Source organism: Podarcis pityusensis (genome assembly GCF_964106645.2).
Source record: "Podarcis pityusensis genome assembly, chromosome: 5".
NCBI lineage: Eukaryota > Metazoa > Chordata > Lepidosauria > Squamata > Lacertidae > Podarcis > Podarcis pityusensis.
In genome coordinates, this window is record NC_138032.1 from 34,240,249 (window position 1) to 34,263,779 (window position 23,531).

Sequence of the window (23,531 nt, forward strand, 5' to 3'; positions counted from 1 at the left end):
CAGCAATTACAAGGTTACTACTAGATATGGAAAAGAGGTCTAGTAGTGGGTGCAAAAAAGGGGGGAAGGGCATGCTGATGCTGAGAAGGAACAAGTAGTGGTGAAATATTTTCAGTCTGAGGGCCACATTTCCTCACAGAGAAACTTCTGTGGGGTGCATGCCAGAGGTGGAGGGGGCCAATACCAAATACACACCCCACTCACACAAATATACACACACTGTTCTCTCACATCCACACCCTGCCCTCCCATTCACACAGTCTCTGAAACCTTCCCTGCTCTCTTGCACCGTTTTTTCCTTCTCAAGTTATCCTCCCCCTTCTCTTTCTCCAGTCCTGTGAACTGTTGTTCAAGTGCAAATGGGACCCATTTTCCCCCCTAAACCCTCCCACCTGCCCCCACAAACTGCCCCCCCTTAGGTGGCAATTAGGCTTAGGAACAAAGTTCCCATTCATGTCAAATCCTAGAGGAAACGGGATTGTATTGAAAAAGTAAAGGTCACCATTCACTGGTCTTGGGAGATGTGAGGCAGAATTCCAGCGGAGAAACTGGAACAAGGCTTGTCACCTTTGTGCCCAGACATCTACAGGTTAGATGAGGTTTGGAGAGGGAGATCAGATCAGAAAAGCAGATTGGGGAGTTATCAGCACAACGGAGGCAGCCAAAGACTTTTGACTGAATGAGAGTAGCCAGAAAGTGACAGTGGAATGAGAAGAATCAGAGACAAAGGTCCAACCCTACTGAGAACTCTCCAGGGACTGGAAGAGATGAAGAGCACTGAAAGAAATAGCAAGACAGGAGGAAGAATAGTATGGAACGTCGTAAAAGATGGGAGAAGAGGCAACGAAGTAAAATTATCTAAGCAACAGACCCTTGATGATGAAACTGATTGTATCTTGAATAATGCAATGACCAAATCTAAAATTTAACCTGATTAAGGAAAATAGAAACAGCTCTAATCAACAGCAGGACTTTACCCAGTTGGTTTTAAATGGCCTGACTTTTTGTTGTATTAGAGGTGGCAGCAGGAGGTATTATCTTTTATCAATCACATCTGAATCCAACAGCATCCTGGCTGTTACACTTGCAGTGTACTGCAGGCTCAAGATTAAATGGCATCTTCCTGTGGATTCACATATTTGCATAAAATAACAAGGCTGCCATGGCTTTTAAGATCTTATCTCCCCAATGCACATGGCAGCATATCTGTCAAGGGTTAATTTCCAGTCACAGGCATGGGGTATTATGCCACCCAAAAGCAACTAGAGCTGGAATGGCACACTTCCAAACAGCAACTTAGCTAGTCCTTAGTCCTCTGGCATGGCTATAACTGTCATTGCAATCGCCAGGTTTTCTGAAACAGATAGCTATAAATTTTGGGTACTCTTTTGCTGTGGAAAGACAAGCCTGGGGAGAAATTATATTAAATAATATTTTAAAAATGAAACTAGTAGATTATTTCAAGAGCATCTTTGCTGTGGAAAGACATAGGAAAACAATTCCCTTGGTAACTTTTTCTTGGCTCTGTCTTCAGGGACGTCAGGAGTGGATAGATACACTTAGGAGCAGTGTGTTTAAACCCTGGTCACAATTCTTTCCCCTGCGTACCACACTGAGTTCATCTGACCAACATATGAAGTGCTATTAATATATCATATCATAAGCACTCAACAGAGTTTGGCACTTTATAGCATCTCCAGCATCCAGCCAACATGACTGTTCAGTGTCTTGCAGGTGTCCGTTCACAGTACAACAGAGATACTCTCTTAATTTCCATGGGCAGGGATGTCTTGGATACCCAGAATATCCCTTCTGTAACCACAACACTCCAAAATTTGCAGAGAGAATAAAATACACAACCCACTCAAATGTATTCCTAACCACACAACTTTTACATGTTTTGACACGGATTTGTAGAATGTGTGGTTTTTAGTCCAGGCATGGGATAGTTAAGAAAGAGGAATCCTCAGGTCTACTTAGCTACACGCAGGCTCAGAACAGACTCTACGCTGGAAAAGCAACTTCAAATTTTCACGCCCAGAAAAGTGGAATTCTGCAACCAAGGTAAATGAAGCAAATGAAACCAATTTGTGCATTTGCTTCTTTCACACTTTCTCTACTTCTGTGTGTCTTACGAAGGGCTCTTAGCTATGACAGAGGTGAGGTGTCAGAGGGACCCAAGGGTCAAGACCTGGTGTCCTGTGCTGCTCAGACCACTGCCGAAAACCTGGCTAAGCTTTGCACTGCAAGGGTACCACCTAGGCTGCGATCCTGGCTTCACAGGCCAATCCCTTCTCACCCAGGCCTATAAAGCCTTGGCCTCAAAACTCGCTCATTAGTCTGAACCTTCTGTCACTGTGACGGTTCAGCAGTTAACCTCTGGTGCCTTGCCCTTCCCCACAGATTTCTCTGGAGCATTTTGAAATGCTACATCAGATAATGTATTTAGAGATTTTTTGGGGGGGGGAGGGGGAGAACTATGGCAGCAATCTTATGCCAACTTACCTGGGAGCAAGCATCATTGAGGTTTTGCCTTGGCATCCAACAAGCAAGAGCAGATACTGCTAAGAGCTTGATAGTCACAGATGCCCTGACTCCTAATCACTGGACATATTCCATATTCATTTTGCATCGATTGTGTGCACACAATCTATCCTCCCACCGTGAGAGATAGAAACTCGTCAAATGGGGGTGGGGGTGGCGGCGGCGAGAGAAACAGATTATCAGAAATGCAGAATTCTCAGCCCAAAACTAACTTTAATTCACAGCCCTGATTTTATGTGTTCCTGAGTTAAGGACTGGAGCGTTCTGAGACAGAGCAATGAAACATGAAGATGTTCCTAAACACTGGATGCCTCAGCTAGAGCTTTCTTCTGCCTGCTTTTTAGTAGAAACAACCCACCCTGCAGTCACAAATTAAGGCGTACTGAACGGAAGAATTGTTAATTGTGAACAGCTTGCCCAACTTTAGAATTTCTTTTTTAAAAAATTAAAAATTAAAAAGTGCCTTGTGATTCAAGAAGGGTTTTTCCAAGCCCAGAAGAGGGGATTCACAGGTCTAACACTGCACATTCCTCAAGCCAGTTAGAGTGACTTTCCCGTGAGTGTAAATGTCTTCATCTGTGCCTCGATTAAGGTGCTTCACCATATTTTTCTCAAAGAGCAGCGGGTGGTAGGCACCCATAGTGCAGGCTTGGTCAAAGAACTTCTGGTAATAATGACAAACGTCTGTCTGCCTTTTGGAAGGGAGAAACTCGTAAACATCCACTTCGTTGCAGAAGTTCATCATGAGAGCAATGCCTAGAAAGGGAGGGGAGAGAGACAAAGGATCCATTAAAAGACACAGCAGAATGGGTGACCTGAAGGCAGGGTTTAAAAATCATGAGGGGTGTGTGTGTGTGTGTGTGTGTGTGTGTGTGAGAGAGAGAGAGAGAGAGAGAGAGAGAGAGAAATCCTCAGCAACGCAGAGGGAAGAAAGGAGGTCTTCCTGATGTTTTCTTTTGACTAGAAACCTAGACAAAAGGAGTTAAAGGCTCTACAGCAGGGATGGGGAAGCTGTGGCAATCCCAATGTTGTTCGATTCCAACCACCATCCTGCCCAAGTAGCATGGCCAGTGGTGAGGAATAATGGGATTTGGGAACCCATTATTGGGTTATTGGCTACAGATCCCCCTGGCCTGATAGATATTGTTGAAGATGGCGTCTTCTCCACCCCTGATTGTTGCAATTGAACACTGTTCAATTACTGCTAAGATTGCACCGGTATATGGATAGAAGTCATTTCTCTGCTGTATGTCGGAAACCGTATGAGAGCAAATAAAGCGTAAGTGAAATTGCTTGTACCATTTTTTATGCCCAAACTGGAGCTCTGCTGCCATCTAGTGGGCTTTCCCCTTAGATGTACAAAACTCCCCACAGGTACGTGTAGTGATAGACATTCTCTTAATGAGCCACAATCACCAGGTTTTCTCACTCAGAGGCCTGTACATAAAAACAATATACCACAATACGAATGAAGCTGGTTGTATCACGTGCTGAACTTGTGCAGGGGGGATTCCCTCCCCGCTCCTCTCCTCTGACAGCTGTTGTCCTTTGACCCTCGTAAAAATTATGTGATGTGAGCAGGTTGTTTGAGTGTGAGGCGGAAATCAGGAGGAGGCTGCTTGTCTGAGTGGAGGGGGGCGCGTCATTCATACAATCTGCCTCTGCCCTATCTCCCTCCTCTATTCCTCCCTCCCTCCACATCACAAGACTTTGCAGTAGCCCCAAGATGCTCAGGGCAGGGGGAGGAGGGTCTTTGGAGATGGAAATGTCAGCTGCATACTCATGACTTATCACAACATTGGTAAATCAAACACAACCATTGGCACTGCTTTTCATCTGCCTAGCTAAAGCACTTCCATTGAGGTTGACTAATGGCCAGAGGAGGAACGTTCCTTTCCTCAAACAGTGGTGGGGAACCTTCAACCTACCAGGCCCAGTGAGTGGCCATTTTGGGTAGCTACACCCACATTTCCTGCACCTGAGATCAACATTGGTTGATAAGACAGCTATGGCCATTCCTGGGTTGGGACAGCTGGACCACAGTTCTCCATGCGCTGCTAACCTCACAGTTGGATTACTGCAACATGCTGTGTGTGGGGCTACCCTTGGAGTTGATCTGGAGGGGGCAGCTAATGCAGAAGACGACGGCCAGCTTTCTTTGGGGATTTATACTGGCAATCAATTTGCTACCAGGCTATTTTGGGACCAGGTTACTAGAGAGACCACCCTATCTGTTACATACTCAGTAGATTACTGTGGTTTGCAGAAGAGATCTCCCACAAGTTCCAAATATAGCAGAAGCTCACTCTGCAATAGCTCGGAGCAGGGTTTTTAGTGTTGCTGCCCCTGTCCTGGGAAACAGCATTCCTATCAAGATATGACTTGACTATTTACACTTTTTGGGGGGAGGTTGTGGAAATAGTTGAGGATATTTTTGTTCTGGCAAGTTTTCCCAATTGGATCAACGGGACTATATCACAAGTGTCCATTTGTGAGGGTTTTTAGTCTTGCTTTAAACATATTTGTTGTGTTGTGTTTTTAACAGTTTTTTAATTATTTTATGTGTAAATCAGCTTGAGACAGTGGCTTAGAAGACAATTAATAAATTACTTTTAATAATAATAATTGGAGTGAGCCTCTAACTAAGCCCAAGCACATGCAACTGCATGTTCTTTCACTGCTTACACACAAATACACACACGCCTCTTTGCCTTTCTCGGTTTTCCTTGTGTCAAATTCCTGATTGCAAAGTTCCATTTGGGTGGGATCCTCTCCTCTTGTCATTTGCAAATTCCCATGCATACTGTTAGCACTATATAATGATGATGATACAATCTGTACCATGGGCTTCCGTGAATAGCAGTTCCTGGCAGATTTATTTTCCACAATTCCTCAAAGCCATTTGTGATTTATATTCATAACGCATTACTGGAAAAGGTGCCGTTCTGATGATTAACAGTGAAAAAACAGATTATTTTTATCCCGAGGCAGAAGAGAAGCTTCACAAAGCTGTCATGTGTGGAACATGCTGTAGGGGAATGTTCACTAACAACTTTTCCGAATTTGCTCTGCTAATGAGGGCAGCATCCAGTCATGCTTTGTGGACGTCCTCAGAGGCAAATCATACCCCTCCCCTTTTCTGCACTAGCATGGAATATGTTTGAGTCAAGTAGGGCTTCCCTGAAGAGCCCCACTGTTTTTGCCAGTCACAGGATCTGAATGCGCAGCAAGACAAGGCAATATTTGCGCCTTATCAATTCAAGCACAGCAACAGAATTCAGCTGGAAACATGTCCTCTTTTGTGTCAGAATCTTACTATGCAATAGTGCCATCTTGTGGCGAGAGTTAAAAAAACACACCGACTACCGTATTTACTCGAGTCTAATGCGCCATCGAATCTAACGCGCACTTTAATTTTTGCAACATAATTTGGCACCAAAATTGCACATTAGATTCGAGTAAACACAGTAATACTTAGGAGTGTGGGGGGTACGATATGGCATGGGGTGGTAATTGAATTATCATTTTGTTATAGTTATTTAGCTGCAAGTAAGGGGTGTGTATGTGTGTGTACCTGTGTAAAAAGAAAAGAAAAGAATGCTTCATCCAGAAAAAACCAGCCTCTTTCCTATGGTGGAAGCAGCTCAAGCTGTGTGCCAAACACTAACTGTTAGCTAAAGAAGAAGATGATGGTGGTGGTGGTGGTGGTGGTGGTGGTAATAATAATAATAATAATAATAATAATAATTCCATCTGTGTGCATGGTGCAAGTACAAGAGGCAGATCCTTGACCCAATAGCGTTTACACTAAGGAAGGAGAACCTGTGGCCCTCCAGATGACACAGCACATCCCCCATCCTCCCTAACCACTGGGCATGCTGGCAGGGCTTGGTAGGAATTGGAATCAAACAACATCTGGAGGAACAGATATCACCCATCCTTGGTTTGCAGTCAAAAGATGGAGACAAGTGCCAACAGGAGAATAACAGGTTTGCTCAATATAGTGTCCTCCAGATGTTGGTGGCCAGACTGGTTGGGTCTAATGAGAATTGGGAGCCAACAACATCTGGGGGCACCAGGATGACTACCCCAGCAGTATGCTAAAGGGTGATGTCAAAGGCTTCACTAAACAAGTGCGTTTTGAGGGAGGCAAGAGGGGTGGCAGCACCTTATAACAGAGGCCAGGGATAGACTGAAGTTGTAGAATGAGCATTTGTTAACAAATCTAGCCATCTATTTTATGAGGAAAGGGATAAATGAGGGCAATGGGTTGACCTCTATTTTCTCTTCCATGTCTCGGCTGCTCTCAACCAGAGACTTTATTCTACTGAATTTTTAGATCCCTTAAACCCTTTTTTACTCCCTCGGCTCAACTGCCACCAATGTTTTGTTAGCTCAGAGGTTCTTACCTGGCTGTTTTGGCTGCTTTTCCTTGAATTTACAAATCTATATACTTCTGCAAACTGAGCTCCCCAAGTATGTAGAAACCCTTCTCTTATTGATAGGCACTCAACAGGCCAAGTTCACTGTTATATGAAAAGATAGGTAACACCCACTCACAGTCCAAAGAAGAAACCCAGGACTTGCCCTGCAAACAACGTACCAAGCATCCCTGAAGATGGAGGATTTGGCTGAATATCCTCTGGTGAGTTTTCTTGAAGGATATCCCAGAGCTGCCACTGCATGTGAGGATTCAGGATATAAAAAGGTTGTTCCGGGTGCCTTTTCCGATAGTTCTTGTAGCTTTTAAAGAAATTGTAGTCCGGTTTTTGGTACCACTGAAACCAAAAGCAAAAAAGAATTGTGGCTCTTCTATGAATACGAGCAAAACTGTCTCCAAACAGAGAAGCCTGATTCAGAGATGTTCTCAAAAAAAAAATTCATGTCCCCACACCAAGCAGAAGAACCGTGCTGAATTTCAGAAGAACAGCTGCAGTGGTTCCGTGAGGGCTGCCTTTGCAGCTCTGAGGTGCATCACTTAAATCTCAAGTGTTTTGCGTGCAATTGGCTTGAAAATTGTAGACATGAGAGAGATGCTGCTAGACAAGAAACTTGCTGAACTGCAGAGAAATATATCCAGGGGTTGTTTGTTTCTAAATTGATTTTTTGGGGGGTTGTGGAAATAATTAAAGGGATGTTCTTTTATCCTTTGGTTTTCTTTGTAGGCAATAATTCAATAGCTGCCCTAAGCCTTGGTGGAACTGTACATGGAGCATCAAAGTGTTTTGATTTGAGGATTAGGCCGATTTCAGGTACCTGGTGCTTCTGGTGTCAGATGTGAGGAGATACTAGAGAAGGAGTCAGCAACGTTTTTCAGCCGTGGGCCCTCAGACCATGTGGTGGGCCGGACTATATTTTGGGGGGGGAAATGAACGGATTCCTATGCCCCACAAATAACCCAGAGATGCATTTTAAATAAAAGCACACATTCTACTCATGTAAAAACACGCTGATTCCCAGACTGTCCATGGGCCGGATTGAGAAGGTGATTGGGCCACATCCGGCCCACGGGCCTTAGGTTGCCTTCCCCTGTACTAGTCTTTACAACCACAGAACCATGCATTTCCAGGATGACCACAACCTTCTCCCAGAATCCACTGCAATTCCAGGCAATTATTTTAATATGCACATAGCTCAAACGTACCTCGTGGATACCTGAGTGATATGGTGCTGGATCCCACACAATTAAGATTCCAGAATTATACTGTGGATCTGTAAGAAACTTCTGTTCTTCTACAGTAATAAGCTGGGAATGACAAAAGAGGTGGTGATTAATACATGTTGCCACTTTGAAAAGCACAGGGAGGTCAGACTGCAAGGCTTCACTGGTGGCAAATGTCACTGACTGTTGCAGGACACTGTTCCATGAGAACTGCAACTTTTAAGCTGCAGTTCCTTTTGAAACCAAGGGAAATGATCTTGATAACTAGGCCAGGATCGGTGAAAACAGTCACTCCAAATCTAGACAGATCTAGTCATGGACATTACAGGAGGGCTAAATGACCTAGTCACACATTCTCTTGAATTATTCTCAAATCAGGCTGAAGACCATGAGGTAGAGCACATATCTCTTCTGGCCCAGTGGCAAAGAATGCTTGGAGCAATTTAAAAACAAGGTCAGCTCTGTTCACCCAACTATGAAATGCAGTGCAATAGCAGCATCAAAAATTCACACATCCCTTTCCTAGATATCATCCTCACTACTGATCCAAACAAGATTATCATGGATTTCTTTTTTCTTTTTATAACAATTCGTTAATTTTAAAAACCTGATGCTCAAGTTTATTGGAGCTGCATTTCCTGTTATCCAAAACATCTATAGTGAAAAAATGAATTCAAAAACGCCTTCTGTACAGAAAATATCCTCTCCACATCTTTGATTGCAGCAGGCACCTATATTCTCCAGACAGTGGCCTTCTTTGCACACAATGGTCAATGGCTTTCATATCATAGAATTGGGAACCCATGGGACATCTACTAGCGCAAGCAGCAGCGACAAGCCAAAGCCTGGCCTGTTGTAACATGCAAATGCATGATCATGGGAAACAAACCATGATCTGAAGCTACGGTTTGTTTTGCTTCAGGAGAAACTAGTGACAATCCAGGGTTCACAAACCTCATGGCTTGTCGCTTCAGCTCACCTGATGGGAGAAGCAAAGTGGGAACAATCTCTTTCGCAGAAATCCATAAAATATGGTTTACCGTGACATGCGAACGAGACCAGTCTCTCCTCCACATCATATGTTCTTGATGGCACAGCCTCCCACCATCTCCCAACTTTTTCCTGACCATGAAGGTGGGTTATACACAGGTAGCCAACTCACAAAGCCTTGCAAAAGGCACCTGAAAGTTCCTTTCACCGTCAAGCTCAAAATCCATGTAAGTAGGGAGTGTGATAGGAATTTTGAGGTCTTAGATACAGTGGTACCTCAGGTTAAGTACTTAAGGTAATTCGTTCCGGAGGTCCGTACTTAACCTGAAACTGTTCTTAACCTGAAGCACCACTTTAGCTAATGGGGCCTCCTGCTGCTGCCGCGCTGCTGGAGCACAATTTCTGTTCTCATCCTGAAGCAAAGTTCTTAACCCGAGGTAATATTTCTGGGTTAGCGGAGTCTGTAACCTGAAGCGTATGTAATCTGAAGTGTATGTAACCCGAGGTACCACTGTATATGTTAAATGTTCGTAAGTGTACCAACCAACTACTTACATAGATCAACACAGGAAGACTGACCTGGAACCATTTTGATTCCCAAACTGTCCCAAACTGACCAAATGTTTTCTCTGCAAGGTCAAAGGAAAATGGAAAAGCCTCCACATTGTCTTTTCCTTCAAAAATCCTGTCTTAAGGGTATGTCTGTGTTTGAATAGGGTGTGAGCCTGTGACGTGGCCCAGGTATTTATCATTACAAAAGACTGGCCAGGCTCCCCAGGCAATCCAATCAAGTAACCTGCCAGACAGGAGATAAACGACAGGAGAAAAACAACATTCAAATTTCTGTTTTAGACCGCCTTTTCTGTGATGTAGGTATGATGTATCTGGGGGGTGGTCTTAGGTTACACCCCTTCTGTGATGTATGTATGATGTTTCTGGGGGTGGTCTTGATCTACAGGGTGGCAATTTCAAAAGTCCATATAAGGCCTTGCACGCCATTGTTCTGGGTTCTTCCTCCTTTCCTGCGGGTAAGAGGAGCACCCTGTTGCAACAGATCAATAAAGATCAAGCTTACCAGCTGCTTTGCTTCTCAATATTCTCTGGTTGGCCTCTGTTATTTTCTCCTACCAATAGGGAACCTATGTAAGGACTCTATATGGGCTCCTGGATATCCCATAAGGGGAAAAGGGCAGATTTTGTTTACAACAGGAGAATGGAAATACTGTTCTTATTTTAATAATTTATATACTCCTTAATCCCCACGTGGCTTCTAAATGGTTTACAAAGCATAAAAAAACCCAATTCAACATCTTTGTTAAGATACAGTGTAATCAGAAACACACCATAATTAAAGTGCACAATAAAACAGTCCCATTAAAACATTAAAATACAAATGACCGTTATTAAAATGTGCAATGGAACAGCCCCGTTAAAACACAGGGGAATGCCTGTGTAAACTGTGTAAACTACCAATCAGCAATCTAGGGTTATTAAACAATTGGATTAGATTTTGATTTTCCTACTAGGGCCTTACTGGGAAATGAGCTTGTTACAAAGCAAGCCTACCCCACTCCTCTGCTTATTCTATGGTAGTCTGTGCCTGAGAAGGGGATTTTGGTCAACAGGCCCCATTGCAGGAAGCTCATCATGCCTGTTGAAGTAAACTGAGTTGCAACACTTTCTGGTAAACCTATTGTTTCCTTTACTGTAAATCTCTGCTATCTCCCCTTATCACTTGTGGGTTTAAAACAAACAGAACAGCATCTGACTCAATCTGGAAGTGTTAAGGCAAGATATTATCACCTGCACAGGACACTCCTTCCTATGCACTCCTTCCCACAGTTATTCATCAAGTACGTAGTGTCAATGGCCTGAGGCTCCTTCCAGTAGAGCCCAAAAGATTACATTAATCCCCTACTCACCTGGAAACAGAATGATGTTTTTTTAGAAGCAATTTCTAAAGCCTTTAGACTTTTCCTGGCTGGCACCACTTTAAACCCTTTACCACTCTTTCATGGCCAAGAAGACAAGAGTTGTCTTTGCTTCTGTTTTAATTTTGAGCCAATTTGAGACCCACTCCCTTTATTCTCCTTGTCATGTCCCAAACTCATCCAATTGCTTTCTTCTGATCCTTCCCTAAAACCTTTCCCAACACCCCATAAAATTACTGCCCCCTTCCTCCTCTGACAACCTCCCTTTCTCTTCCTAAAGCAAGTCAGTCTGATCTCCCTGGCCCGTTTCAATGCATCCTAGAGTTTCTATACGTTCCCAGGAATGCTTTAACGATAATCAATATAAATAACTCTTGTGTTGGTCTTAAACTCTCAAACGTAGCCTATTACTAGGGTTATTTATTCTGTTTATTGATTTACAGTAAGCAAGCCAATTCCCCACCGTGATGCAGTCAATTTACTTTTGATTTATCTCTGTTGTCTGTGTTAATGGTTATTGGGTCAAATTCTGGTGTGGGCTCAGCTCTCAAAGTCAAATGATACCAAAATATGTCCAGGTTGTGTGTGAGAACGGCAAGCTTGCAATGTGCAAATGGCACATTTCATTTTTTTTAAAAAAAAGCCACTGTTACCTTTATGGCTATCTTTAAAAGCAAAATAAGTGCTAAGACTTTATTTGCATTAAACAGAACTTCACCGGTGTGTCCAATACATGTTACTTGAATGATAGCACTCTGAATGCCATGCCCTCTGTGTCAAAAGAAAAACATAATTCAGAAAGCACGAATCAGCAATCGCGACCCATAAGCTAGACTGACCCGCTTCCAAACATTTTTATTCTGATGGTTACAACTGCTCCGACTGAAACGTTTCCCACAGACAAACCTCTCTAAATCTAAAAATGCTAGAAAAAAGGAGGGGGAAAGCATCTGGAGCATGGAGTTTAAAATTCAACACAGGAGAGAAAAGAGCAAGGAAAGAAATATGGAGATATGTGTGAGTAAGAGGGGAAATGTGTGTCTGTCCCAGTCACCCTATCTTGGCTTAGTTACAGTACTAAGGCAAGGCGTGGGAAAACCTTTTGTACCCAAAGGCCACTTGCCCTACAGAGAACCTTCCGGGAGCACATGCCAGAGATGGGTGGGGCCAGAAGCAAAGGTGGGTGAGGCACAGGTGTGGCAAAAGGCTGCATTCAAGTCACACAACCAAGCCAGAGGTTTCTGTGCACATGCCAGTCACACCCCTTTCTCCGATCAGGCAAGCAAAAAGGCAAAGAAACATCTGAAGGCAGCCCTGTTTAGGGAAGTTTTTAATATTTAATGCTGTATTGTTTTTAACACTCGATTGGGAGCCACCCAGAGTGGCTGGGGAAACTCAGCCAGATGGGTGGGGTATAAATAATAAATTATTATTATTATTATCATCATCATCATCATCTTCACCGTCCACTACTTCTGCGCACTGAGGTTCACGGGCAGTTCTGCACGAACCTGCAAAAGTGTTTCTCCATTAATTCCGCTGCCTCATTAGTATCCTGCCACCAGATACTTCTGGCTATTTTTAGCACAGTACGTCCACACCAGTACTGCCGCAGCTTCACAATCCTGCTTGCAGTGCCTTTCTGCCCTTCATCAGCTTGCGGCTAAACTGCTACCAGATTTACTTGTGTTCCCCTGTACGACTCCTAATGAACTACTTCATTACTTAACTGTTTGGGCTTTCTGCGTTAGCTATTACACGGATGAATGGAATATCATATATATATATATATATATATATATATATATATATATATATATATATAATATAACCGGCTTGTGTGTAAATGCTAATTTTCAGTTTAGCTTTCTTGTATTTCTGACAACAGGGGTGATTTACTCTCTCCCACCACATGTTGTCCCCCCATCAGACTATGGGGCAATACTGGAAGTGACACTTCCCACATGGAGGCTTTTACAGCAGAGAACACGAAGAGCCTAAGGATTAGTTTTCAGCTGCTCCATTCTCAACATCCTTCATAGTTTTAGGAAAAGGCCTCCACCTCTTCCTGCTGCTCTAATCAATCAAGTTGTCTGACGGGGCCAGCTGCAGGGATCATGGCATCCCTTTGGCGACACCACATATCCAAACTGGACTGCGGGCACAGAGGGTCGAAATGTTGCAGTGAAGAGGTCATTCGCAATTGCGGACGTGGTTCGGAGAACATGAACTCTTCCTTGCATCGGATTTAGACTTTGAAATGGAATGGTGCCCCAGAGTGAGATCACTTTTGTAAGAAGAATTTTAAGGTCTAAAATATAGAATAAATATTCATCAATGCACACATATCTAAATATATGAACCATGTGTCTGAAATAGTGTGGGAGAGCAATCCTGAAGCCATTTTGACTCTTCCAATGGCCTCAAATATTCCTCTGCAGTAAGGGAGGCAAATGGGGAAAGCCTTCCCATTGTCTTTTTGCTTGTAAATCCTGTCTTAAGGGCGTATTTGTGTATGAATAGGGTGAGGATGTGACCTAGACTCAGGAACTAAAGTATTAACCATTACAAAAGAATAGCCAGACTGCCCAGGTAATGCAATCAGTGACCATGCTCCTGGCAGACAGGATTTCTGCTGTAGACTGCCTCCTTCTGTGATGTATGTATGATCTTTTTTGGGGTGGGTGGTCTTGGGTTACAGGGTGGGCAATTTCAAATGTCTATGTAAGGGCTTGCGCACCATTGTTCAGGGTTCTCCTCCCTCCTGCATGTGGGGACCCTGTTGCAACAGCTCCTTTAATAAAGATCAGGCTTACTAGCCGCTTTGCTGCTCAATATAACCTGGTTGGCCTCTGTTTTCTCCTACCAATAGGGAACCCACTTAAGGACTCTATATGTGCTCCGGAATACCCCGTAAGACGGGGTGCCCAAACTTTTTTCAAAGAGGATTTTGCCCCAGGACATATCCTGCCATGGGAGCCAGATTAAATTGACCGACAGGCCGGATTAGGCCCCCAGAACAGACTTTGGACATGCCTGCCATAAGGGAAAGGGAACAGTTTTTCTTATAACACTTTCAAATGGTGATAGGTGCATAGGAATACAATATGCTATTTCATACTTGGTCAAACCACTGCTCCATCTAACCCAGCATTGTTTAAACTGACCGGCAGTGGCTGCCTAGGGTTTCAGACGAGGGGACATATCAAGCCCTATCTGGAGATGCATGGGACTGAACCTGGGACATTCTGCATTCAGAACAGATGCTTTACCACTGAGCTTTCCAAGATAAAGGTATTTTAGATGGGCAAGTGAAGCAAAATCCATGCTGTGCTATGAATGACGAGAGTGTGTGTCTGCATTCTTTCTCCTTGCCTTTTATCACTGGCCAGGGACACTGTTTAAAATCATCACAAAAGAGCAATGGTATTTATTTACCAAGAAATTATTGCTTTTCTTCTGATTGTGCCCTTAAGGGTTGTACAAGGACCTGGAAAATCTGTGATCTCTCTTAATATTTCAGTCCTATTAAACTCCTTTAGTCTTATTCTTTGTCAGGCAGAGAATTCAGAAATCCCATTCAGAAAACCTAAAAGCATCCAGTTCCAATTCTAGTCACTCTTGAATGAGTGATCACTTTCCTTAGAGTAAATCCTATTGAACACATGGTGTTTGCTTTTAAATAAACATGCAAAGGGATCGTGCTGTACTGCTCATTTCCCTGTGGCCTACTCTGAAGGTCCTTCTTGCTTTTGCAATGTGTGAGCCGCTGCAGCACATTTTTTTTGTGCCGCGCATGGGCAATATAGGCGCAGTGAAGGAGAGCAATGCTCCAACAAAGGATTGTTGGTATGAGGAGAAGCCACAGCAGGAAATCCTCTGATGTGGCCTGGGCCTTTTAACACCTTTGTGTCACCAAAAAGGCATCACTACATTGAATTTTTCCCCTTTTGCAAAAGGGAACATAAAAAGATACCTTAAAACTTAAAAAAGAAGAAGAATCTGTGCACAAGTGTAAAATCTTAATAGTCTGAAGGCCACAATGGTGTGAAGGTGCAGCGATGGGGAGGGAAATATATAGAGTCACTTAAGATCAAACTAGCTGTGATGCAAACAGCATCATTAAAAAGCATGTTCACTATTTTGTTTTAATAGTAATACATGTTGTTTAAAAAGATGCTTGGCATTTGATGTTAACGTTTATGTATCATTTTTTCCCTTTGTTTTTCAAGTTTCAATAGATAAATGTTCTGTAGAGTAAATAAATGTTCTGTAGAACATGGACACAAAATTATTATTCTCTCTCTCTCTCCCCTCTCACCCTCCTCCCCACACACTGTCAGGTGGTGCTTTTTAAAAAATCTGCTGTCCTTTCCACAGTGAAAAGACACTTTTCAGATATCACTAAGAAAGGTTTAGAGGCAGGCCTTTTATGTTCATCGGCTGTGTTCTTGAGCAATGGCAACATAAAGAGCTGACATAAGTGATTCTTCTACTTTTTGCTGCTATTCTTACTTGCAAATCTTTTCAGGCAGAACAACAAAAAACGAGCTGAAGGAGCTCTCATTAAAGCCCTCAATACGCACTCCTTTCTGTTGCTCCCTTAGCACAGCGCTTACCATGCAAACTTACCTGGGAATTAACAAGGCGTATTGTGGTTTTCTGCCCTACATCAGCCTGGTACCCTCTGGTAGGGGCTCCATTAAACCGCAGCACTGCATCGTGGTGATCTGAAAGCAGTGAGGAGGAAATATAAATTGAAAGGCACCTGATCGAGCAAAAGCCCCGAAGTCTCAAAAGTTTCTGTTTCGAGCTCTGGAACCCAACTGTGCCACTGCTTTGGAAGAAGACAGTGAGGAGCGTTAGCCTTACTACAATCACTCTCCACTGTGAATGTGAAAACTTTCCATCAGCCCTGCCACATCTCAATTAGCTCCTGAAATTCTTATGCCATTTGAAAGAAATCCACTGTTAACAGAGAACTGTGAACTCAAAAGTTCAGCAAAGGCGGATATGTGAAAGCTGTGAAAGGGGGCACCAGTTGTTTCACTTCCATTTCCAAAGGAAGGAGAGAGCTCTCAAGCTGATGTCTGGCAGCCATTTTGGAGTGGAAGCGGCTTAAGAGTTTTGGAGTGGATGAGACACTGAGGCTTAACACAGACAGAGGTAATATTGGTTGTGGGTACTGAAAAAGCGGGAGCAGGTACTGAGTCTGTTTTGGACAGGCTTAGTTTATATTTTATGGATTTTTATAAGGCTGTCATATTGTATTGATTTTCTTTTACACTGTCTATCACCACTGGGGATCCTTATTGGACAGGTGAATACAGTGGTGCCCCGCAAGACGAATGCCTCACAAGACGAAAAACTCGCTAGACGAAAGGGTTTTGCATTTTTTGAGTCGTTCCGCAAGACGAATTTCCCTATGGGCTTGCTTCGCAAGACGAAACGTCTTGCGAGTTCTTGCGAGTTTGTTTCCTTTTTCTTAAAGCCGCTAAGCCGTTAACAGCCGCTAAACCGCTAAGCCGTTAATAGCCACTAAGCCGCTAATAGCCGTGCTTCACAAGACGAAAAAACCGCAAGAGGAAGAGACTCGCGGAACGGATTAATTTCGTCTTGCGAGGCACCACTGTAATTGTATTTAAAATCATTCAAGCTGAGTTCAGAATGTTGCATGTACATTATCTCAATCATCCTTACAACAACCCTGTAGGATAGATCAGTATTATTATCTCCAAATTACAGATGGGGATGTCCGCAGAAGCTGAAATACTGTAAGGCAGGGGTAACAAACATAATCCTTTCCAGATGCCTCCAATCAGCCCAGCTGGTATGGCCAATGGTCAGGCATAACATATGGAGAGCGTCATGTTAGCTACCCTTGTTCTAAGCCCTCCTTGTGACTTCATGGCTGAAGTGAGATTACAATGCAAGATTTAGACCAGGCATCCCCAACCTGCGGCCCTCCAGATGTTTTGGCCTACAACTCCCATGATCCCTAGCTAACAGGACCAGTGGTCAGGGATGATGGGAATTATGGTCCAAAACACCTGGAGGGCCGAAGTTTGGGGATGCCTGGTTTAGACTTAGGCCTGCAATATTGCACCCGCTCTAGAGCTAGACCTGAGCTAGCCCAAGGTTTTAACACACAAGTACTTTTAACATGTTACTATGCCAATTCTAGCAATGCCTTGCACTAATTTCAAATATAATACCCAATACCCAGTTTTAATGTTCCAGGATCCCATGTTCACTTCCTACGAGACATCTGTGGTCACTGAGCAATGAAAGGCAGGAAGAGAGAAGAGAAAAGTCCTACCGGCAAATTCAATAAATTCAAAATTAAATAAATAAATGAAGTAAAAAATTGTCCAGTAGCACCTTAGAGACCAACTAAGCTGGTTCTGGGTATATGCTTTTGTGTGCATGCATACTTCTTCAGATTATATTCAAAATTAAATGTTTTTCCAGCCCCGTAACACTGAACTCCCCCCGCCCCCAAGTCAAAGATTTCAAACTGTATTTTGTTGCTTAATAAATGGCAGAGGAATAATGCAAACCTATTTCTTCCCCCAAATGAGATGACTTCATGGATCCTGCAGAGGACACAACTGCACACCGGCCCATCTGCCCCACTTCCATGCTGATGTTCTTCCCTGGCAGGTAGGTCTCCCATTCTGATGTATTGAAGGGCCCATCTGATGTGGTGATCATCCCAAAGTTCAGTTGCTTCCGGAGCTGGCACAACACTTTTTGGGGACTGGATTTAGCAGCATACTTTGGCCCACTGTACTTCACACGGTATTTGTTCATATGCAAATAATTCTTCCTCACCTTTTGCAGTCTAGTGTTGAGGTTTCTGGACAAACTGTCCTTGTTCCACACTTTGATGGGACTTGGCAATTTCACAGGTTTTATGACTAACTTACTTCTTGCTGGCACTGCAGTGACGGCAACATGAACTTGAGATGTGTTGGTGGGCAAATGGAGCTTGCCTGTGCCATTGACGGCTTCATCCTGGACAGTTTCTTGTCTTAGGCTATTCCACCTCCACAGCCTCAACGGTCCATGATTGGCTTGGTCTTCTGTTTTAAACGAAACATAAAATCCTCTCCGCGATTCCTTCCACAAACAAATGGTCAGAACCAAAATAAATGCCAGGAGGACGTATATCCATTTTCTAACAAAGTTGACATGAACCATAATGTACGATGCATCAGGTTAGGAAGATCAACTTCAGGTTGGAAGTTGTACCTAAAAAAAAAAGCATTAAAAATGCATTTTTAAAATCAGGATGGGGAGAGGAAAGAATTCAAGGTGTGTAATCATTTGAAATCACCAAAATAAACAGCCCGTTACACAATGTCCGTCTTGTTCCAAGTCTTTGGCTAATATTTAAACCATCTTTGGCCTTTTAAACTGTGGGGAGTATATTTTTGTTTGTTATTATGGTGTGTATTTTTGTGCTTTTATATTGTAAACTGCCCTGTGATCTTCGGATGAACGGTGGCATATAAATTTAATTAACAACAACAAAGATGACAACAGCTCAACCTTCCTCCCTCAAAACTTGAAAATTGCTACAAGTCTTGAACAACCACTTAATAAAAGTTTTCTTGTTATACAAATCAAAGCACATGTGTAACTCACATTTCAATACCCTTTTTCCTTCTGCGCTGACATAATAATCAAAACCAGTGTTGTATTATGATGGCCATGGGCCGTAGGTCAGGGCCTTTTTAGCCTGATCTATTGATCCAGCACTTGGTCAAAATGGCCTCAATTTCAGTCACCAGAAAAGAAAAAAAAATAATGTGCAAGGTCAAGCAGTGATATTCTCAACTGTTCTGCAACTTTTCTGCACACCGCATGAATGAAGCTGGCAGATCACCAGTGGCCCACAGACCAGACTGAGAACCTTTGCTTGCAACACAACCTCAGCTAAGAGAAAGATGCTTTTCCAAAAGTGGTTCCCATATGGACGTTGCTACCTTTAAGTGACCCTATTAGCACAGCTCTTAATGGAGCTACACTTTCTTGCTCTTCATACACAGGAAGCAGAGCATCCTCCAGCACACCTGAGACACTAAGCAGAACCTTAGCCAAACCTAAGACCCATCAAGATGAGGGGGATTGGGAACAGTCAGATCTGTAGCTGGGCCTGGGATCAGCTAGGCTCAGGTGGCTGAAGTCCCCCATCTCAGTGTTAAGTTCCTTCATACTGGTTTCATAGAATCATAGAATCATAGAGTTGGAAGAGACCACAAGGGCCATCGAGTCCAACCCCCTGGTTTGGCTGAGGCCAGAGTAAGTCCCCCCCCCAAAAAGAGTGGGGTAGGGGAAAACCTACCCTTGTTTGAAACTCCTTTTAACTCAGTCACATGACCTAGCAACCCAGTAGAAGTTACACCGGCAAAAAGGAAGGTTTGTAAGTCCAATTCTATTTTAAGGGCTTGATTTCCCTCTGCCAGGCTTCAGCCAGCTCGGCTAGCAGTAACCTTCTCCTGAAAGGAGTAGGTGAAATTACACCAGCATAATTTACCCTGGCATAAATTACGCTGTCTTCCTATAGTTTGGATTGCTCTGGCCCCCTCCAATGCATCTCCCCCCAATGTGAGATTTCTGCACCCTGTATTCATCTGGAACTTGTACATCTTAAGAGCTACAGCAGGTGCTATTGCTGGAAATGGTGTGATAATTTCTCCTTGCTCGTAGGTGCCAACTCTCTGGGGCCCTGGGTGTCTGAGCACCCACAAAATTCCTCATGAAGGGACAGGGCACCCACAAATTTCAGTGCCAGGGGCATGCATGCTGCATGGCAGCCACGGTCATGGGGCCAAGCTGGCACTCCTGTCCTTGCTGTAGCCACCATGTCTGCTATGCACTATTTCAGGCTTCCTCAACCTCGGCCCTCCAGATGTTTTTGGCAACTCCCATGATCCCTAGCTAGCAGGAACAGTGGACAGGGATGATGGGAATCAAAACATCTGGAGGGCCAAGGTTGAGGAAGCCTGCACTATTTTAACATTCTGGCACTCAATGCAGTTCCACAACAATCTCTTAGAAGGGGTCCTTGTTTTAATACAGTTTCAAGCAATACTTTTTATATCTAAGGACCAAACTACAAGTGATGTTAGCACTGTGATTGGCAACTTCATTGTTGGTCTTTAAGACCAAAAAATAAAATCCCTGTGTCAGGGTGGTGGTGAATGTCATCAAGACCACAGCATGCTTGGAAGGGAACATTATACATATTAAATATGTATTCTGTAGTTGACCTCATTTGTAATGTTTTATTTTGAAATCTTTAATATAATATTTTAGTTCTATGTTATGTTGCTTTGACTGTATACTCTATACAGTGGTACCTCGGGTTACATACACTTCAGGTTACATACGCTTCAGGTTACAGACTCCGCTAACCCAAAAAGAGTACCTTGGGTTAAGAACTTTGATTCAGGATGAGAACAGAAATTGTGCTCCGGCGGCGCGGCAGCAGGAGGCCCCATTAGCTAAAGTGGTGCTTCAGGTTAAGAACAGTTTCAGGTTAAAAACGGACCTCCGGAACGAATTAAGTACTTAACCCGAGGTACCACTGTATTTGACTTTATTCAGAATGTTTTATTTATGTTTTATTGATTTAATATGGAGTAAACCGCTTTGAGATTTTTCTTAAAAATATAGAGCTGTATAGAAATTAATAAATAAAATAAATAAAATTATGCCTTCCTTCTCTAGCCACAATCTCTGGAGGGAGAGATTGTGAGACAACACAAGAAGCATGAACCCGAGACTGACATCCAAGGAGGAGTGCATGGAAGGGAAAGAGAAATACACAATTGTGCCCCTTTCATTTATAAGCTGCCTTACTATGCTTAAGGTGGCTAACATCAGAACTAAAATTAAGGGGAAACGAGGAGTGTGAGTGGGCAATGAAACACAAAACCAAGTAAGGAAGAACAGGGCACAGAAGCAAGAGAAAAACAGGAAACCCCGCGGTACCCTGCACACTGCACAAAAATCAGTCTGTGATGCTCCAGGGGGTCTCTTGTGAGGCTCTGTCCTACACAAGTCACCAGACCAGTCACTCAGTTGGTCCCATAGATCCAGATTTCCCTTAATGACAGATAGATAGCAGTGGGCCTCTCCCTCTCTATGTTTAACTGTGTATATCAATAAAAGGCACGTGGGGTGAGGCATGCTATCTATGCAGTTGTGTATATCAATACAGCGCACGTGCAGTCCAGTAGGCTGTTCCTAGAATCCACACAGAGCAAAACAGCTTCATTAACTGATGAATATTAAACATTATTTACTTATTTATTTTTTTAAAAAGAACTAAAGAACAATAAGTAGTTTTATTACCCCAGCCTGGCGTACGCAACTCTCCTCTTTGATTGCTACCCAAACTGTTACCCCTAGGTGCTCATGGTTTTTCCCCTCCCTCATCTTTGTTCCCGATACCAGGCTTAGACATGGTTTTTTATTGTGAAAATCTTTTGTAAGTTTCTTTCAAAGGGCACTCGGGGTTATAAAGCAGGATAGAAGTATCCAAAACATACACATAAAATTGCCTTCCTTCTCACTCCGTCTCAACACCTCCTCCAACTCCTTCAACTGCCACTCTCAACACTCTACAACCTGTCATTCACAGTGACTTCACACAGCACTGTCAATCAACCTGCTGCAGTGCAATTCACGTCCCAAGAAACTTGCATGGGCTTGGGCTGCAGCTGCACAGAGGGAGGGAGTGGAAATATGTAGCTATAGCGAATGTCTGCTTGGTGATGGGATGTTCCTCGCAGCAATGACTCCTCTTGTTGGCTACGGCAAGCAAGTCCTTCAGAAGCTCTCCAGGGGGAGGAATCATTCCACCTTCCAGACTGGCAGAGTGAAGACAACTCCTCAAACCCCAAATTTGACAACTGGGAATGGCAACTCCAAACAAGGAACCAATAATGAAAAAGACAAGAAAATGAAGACGACAAACAGGGCAAATAGTCTGGGACATGTAGGTCGCCAGCAGAAGCCCTAAGCCACCAATCGCACTCCAGGTGGAAAATAGACAGTGAAGCAGAAGTGGGAGAGATGCCCTTCACCCCTATAGTAAAATAGAAACTCACAGGAAGCAGAAAATTCCATTTTTGCCAAACAGGGATGGAGGACATTCCTACTAGGGTTATAACAAAGCAGGCTCCTTCAGACCTGTGTGGGCTCCCTCACCTACTGTGACAGAAGCCCTGGATAACTTTCCTGCCAAAAGGCTGCATCAGCCAATAAAAATGAGTCTATTTGATAGGGCTAACCAAAGTATGAGGAGAGACGCATGTGGCAACCATACAAATATCCACAATCGGAAAACTACTCTTTGCGTGCTCAAGTAAGGGGTCACCTGGAGGAGCCTGCACAAATCACTGCTGCCTACTTTGCTCTAACTTTGCCTGTGGCTGCCAAGAGCCCCATCTCCAGCCTTGGCTATCCAGTCATTCATCCCAAGAGGGAAGTCTGCAATCTCCATTGTGGCAAAGTGGTTTGTGTGTGCGGACCAAGGACAAATAGGCAAAAGCTGGAAGTAGAAACCCTGAGTTCCAGACTGCTGCTTTCCTCTGGCAGCTGGGTTGGCAAAGCCAATATGATTTAAGGCATCACCAAGAGGCAGCTTCTAGCAGTATACCCACATCCTCTAGCTTTTGCTGTGGAGATGCATGCAAGCCTCTACTTCAAATGGGATGCTGGTTGCGTAAGAGACATTGGCATTAATGCGCATGCACCTTATCTGTGGGCAGTTCCTCATCTGGTGTGGAGTTACCCACAACCACAAGCCTATTAATATATGAAAAGCACGACCATTTTTCCCTTTCCTGTCTCATGAATTATCATATCCTTTTGGTGAGATTGTATAACATAGAGATCTCCTTGCTCTGAACTGCTTTTTCAAATGTTAGTATTCTTGCTTGCCAGATTTGAAAATTTAGAATTTGTATTTACATCAAATATATCAAGGCAGCGTACAGCATATAAAATTCAATAAAACCAGTCTGTAAATATCTAGGAAACATAATTTTAAACATCATTAGACACTGGTTGCGTGGCAATTCCCGCCCCCTCCCCAGATGGAGTAAATAAAGACACCGGACACCAGTATTTAGGTTAATGGGCGAAAATGGCCACAACTTTATTGATTACAGGTAAGAGTGGTATTGGCCTTAGGCATTGGCCCTAACAGACTATCCGGTCTAACCGGAAAGGGTTAAGCTCCAACAGGGGGAGCCCCCGAGATGCACATCCCTAGGCGCTCCCCAAGGGGTTACCGCTCGGGGGGGGGGGGCGCTTTAGGCCCTAGCCTCCGTAGGTTTCGGACGAGGTAACGCCCCTCGGAGTCCTTTAATGAACTACCCTTCAAG

General features: G+C 43.6%; 1 protein-coding gene across 6 annotated transcripts in view; it reads right to left on the reverse strand.

Moving 5' to 3' along the window:
* Window positions 1-2,737: 2,737 nt before the first annotated feature.
* The window catches only part of ST6GAL1 (ST6 beta-galactoside alpha-2,6-sialyltransferase 1), a 71,734-nt gene continuing 50,940 nt past the window's right edge, over window positions 2,738-23,531 (reverse strand). For 5 of the 6 annotated variants that reach the window (XM_081006958.1, XM_081006955.1, XM_081006957.1 and 2 more), the window contains exons 3-7: window positions 17,688-18,381; window positions 15,760-15,857; window positions 8,189-8,290; window positions 7,148-7,322; window positions 2,738-3,300 (exon numbers count right to left, since the gene is read on the reverse strand). In XM_081006958.1, coding sequence (XP_080863084.1) covers window positions 3,059-3,300; window positions 7,148-7,322; window positions 8,189-8,290; window positions 15,760-15,857; window positions 17,688-18,330 — 1,260 coding nt within the window. In that variant the 5' untranslated portion in view covers window positions 18,331-18,381 and the 3' untranslated portion in view covers window positions 2,738-3,058. Of the gene's footprint in view, window positions 3,301-7,147; window positions 7,323-8,188; window positions 8,291-15,759; window positions 15,858-17,687; window positions 18,382-21,689; window positions 21,772-23,531 lie in introns of those variants that run through there. The other variant, XM_081006959.1, reaches the window with a different exon arrangement.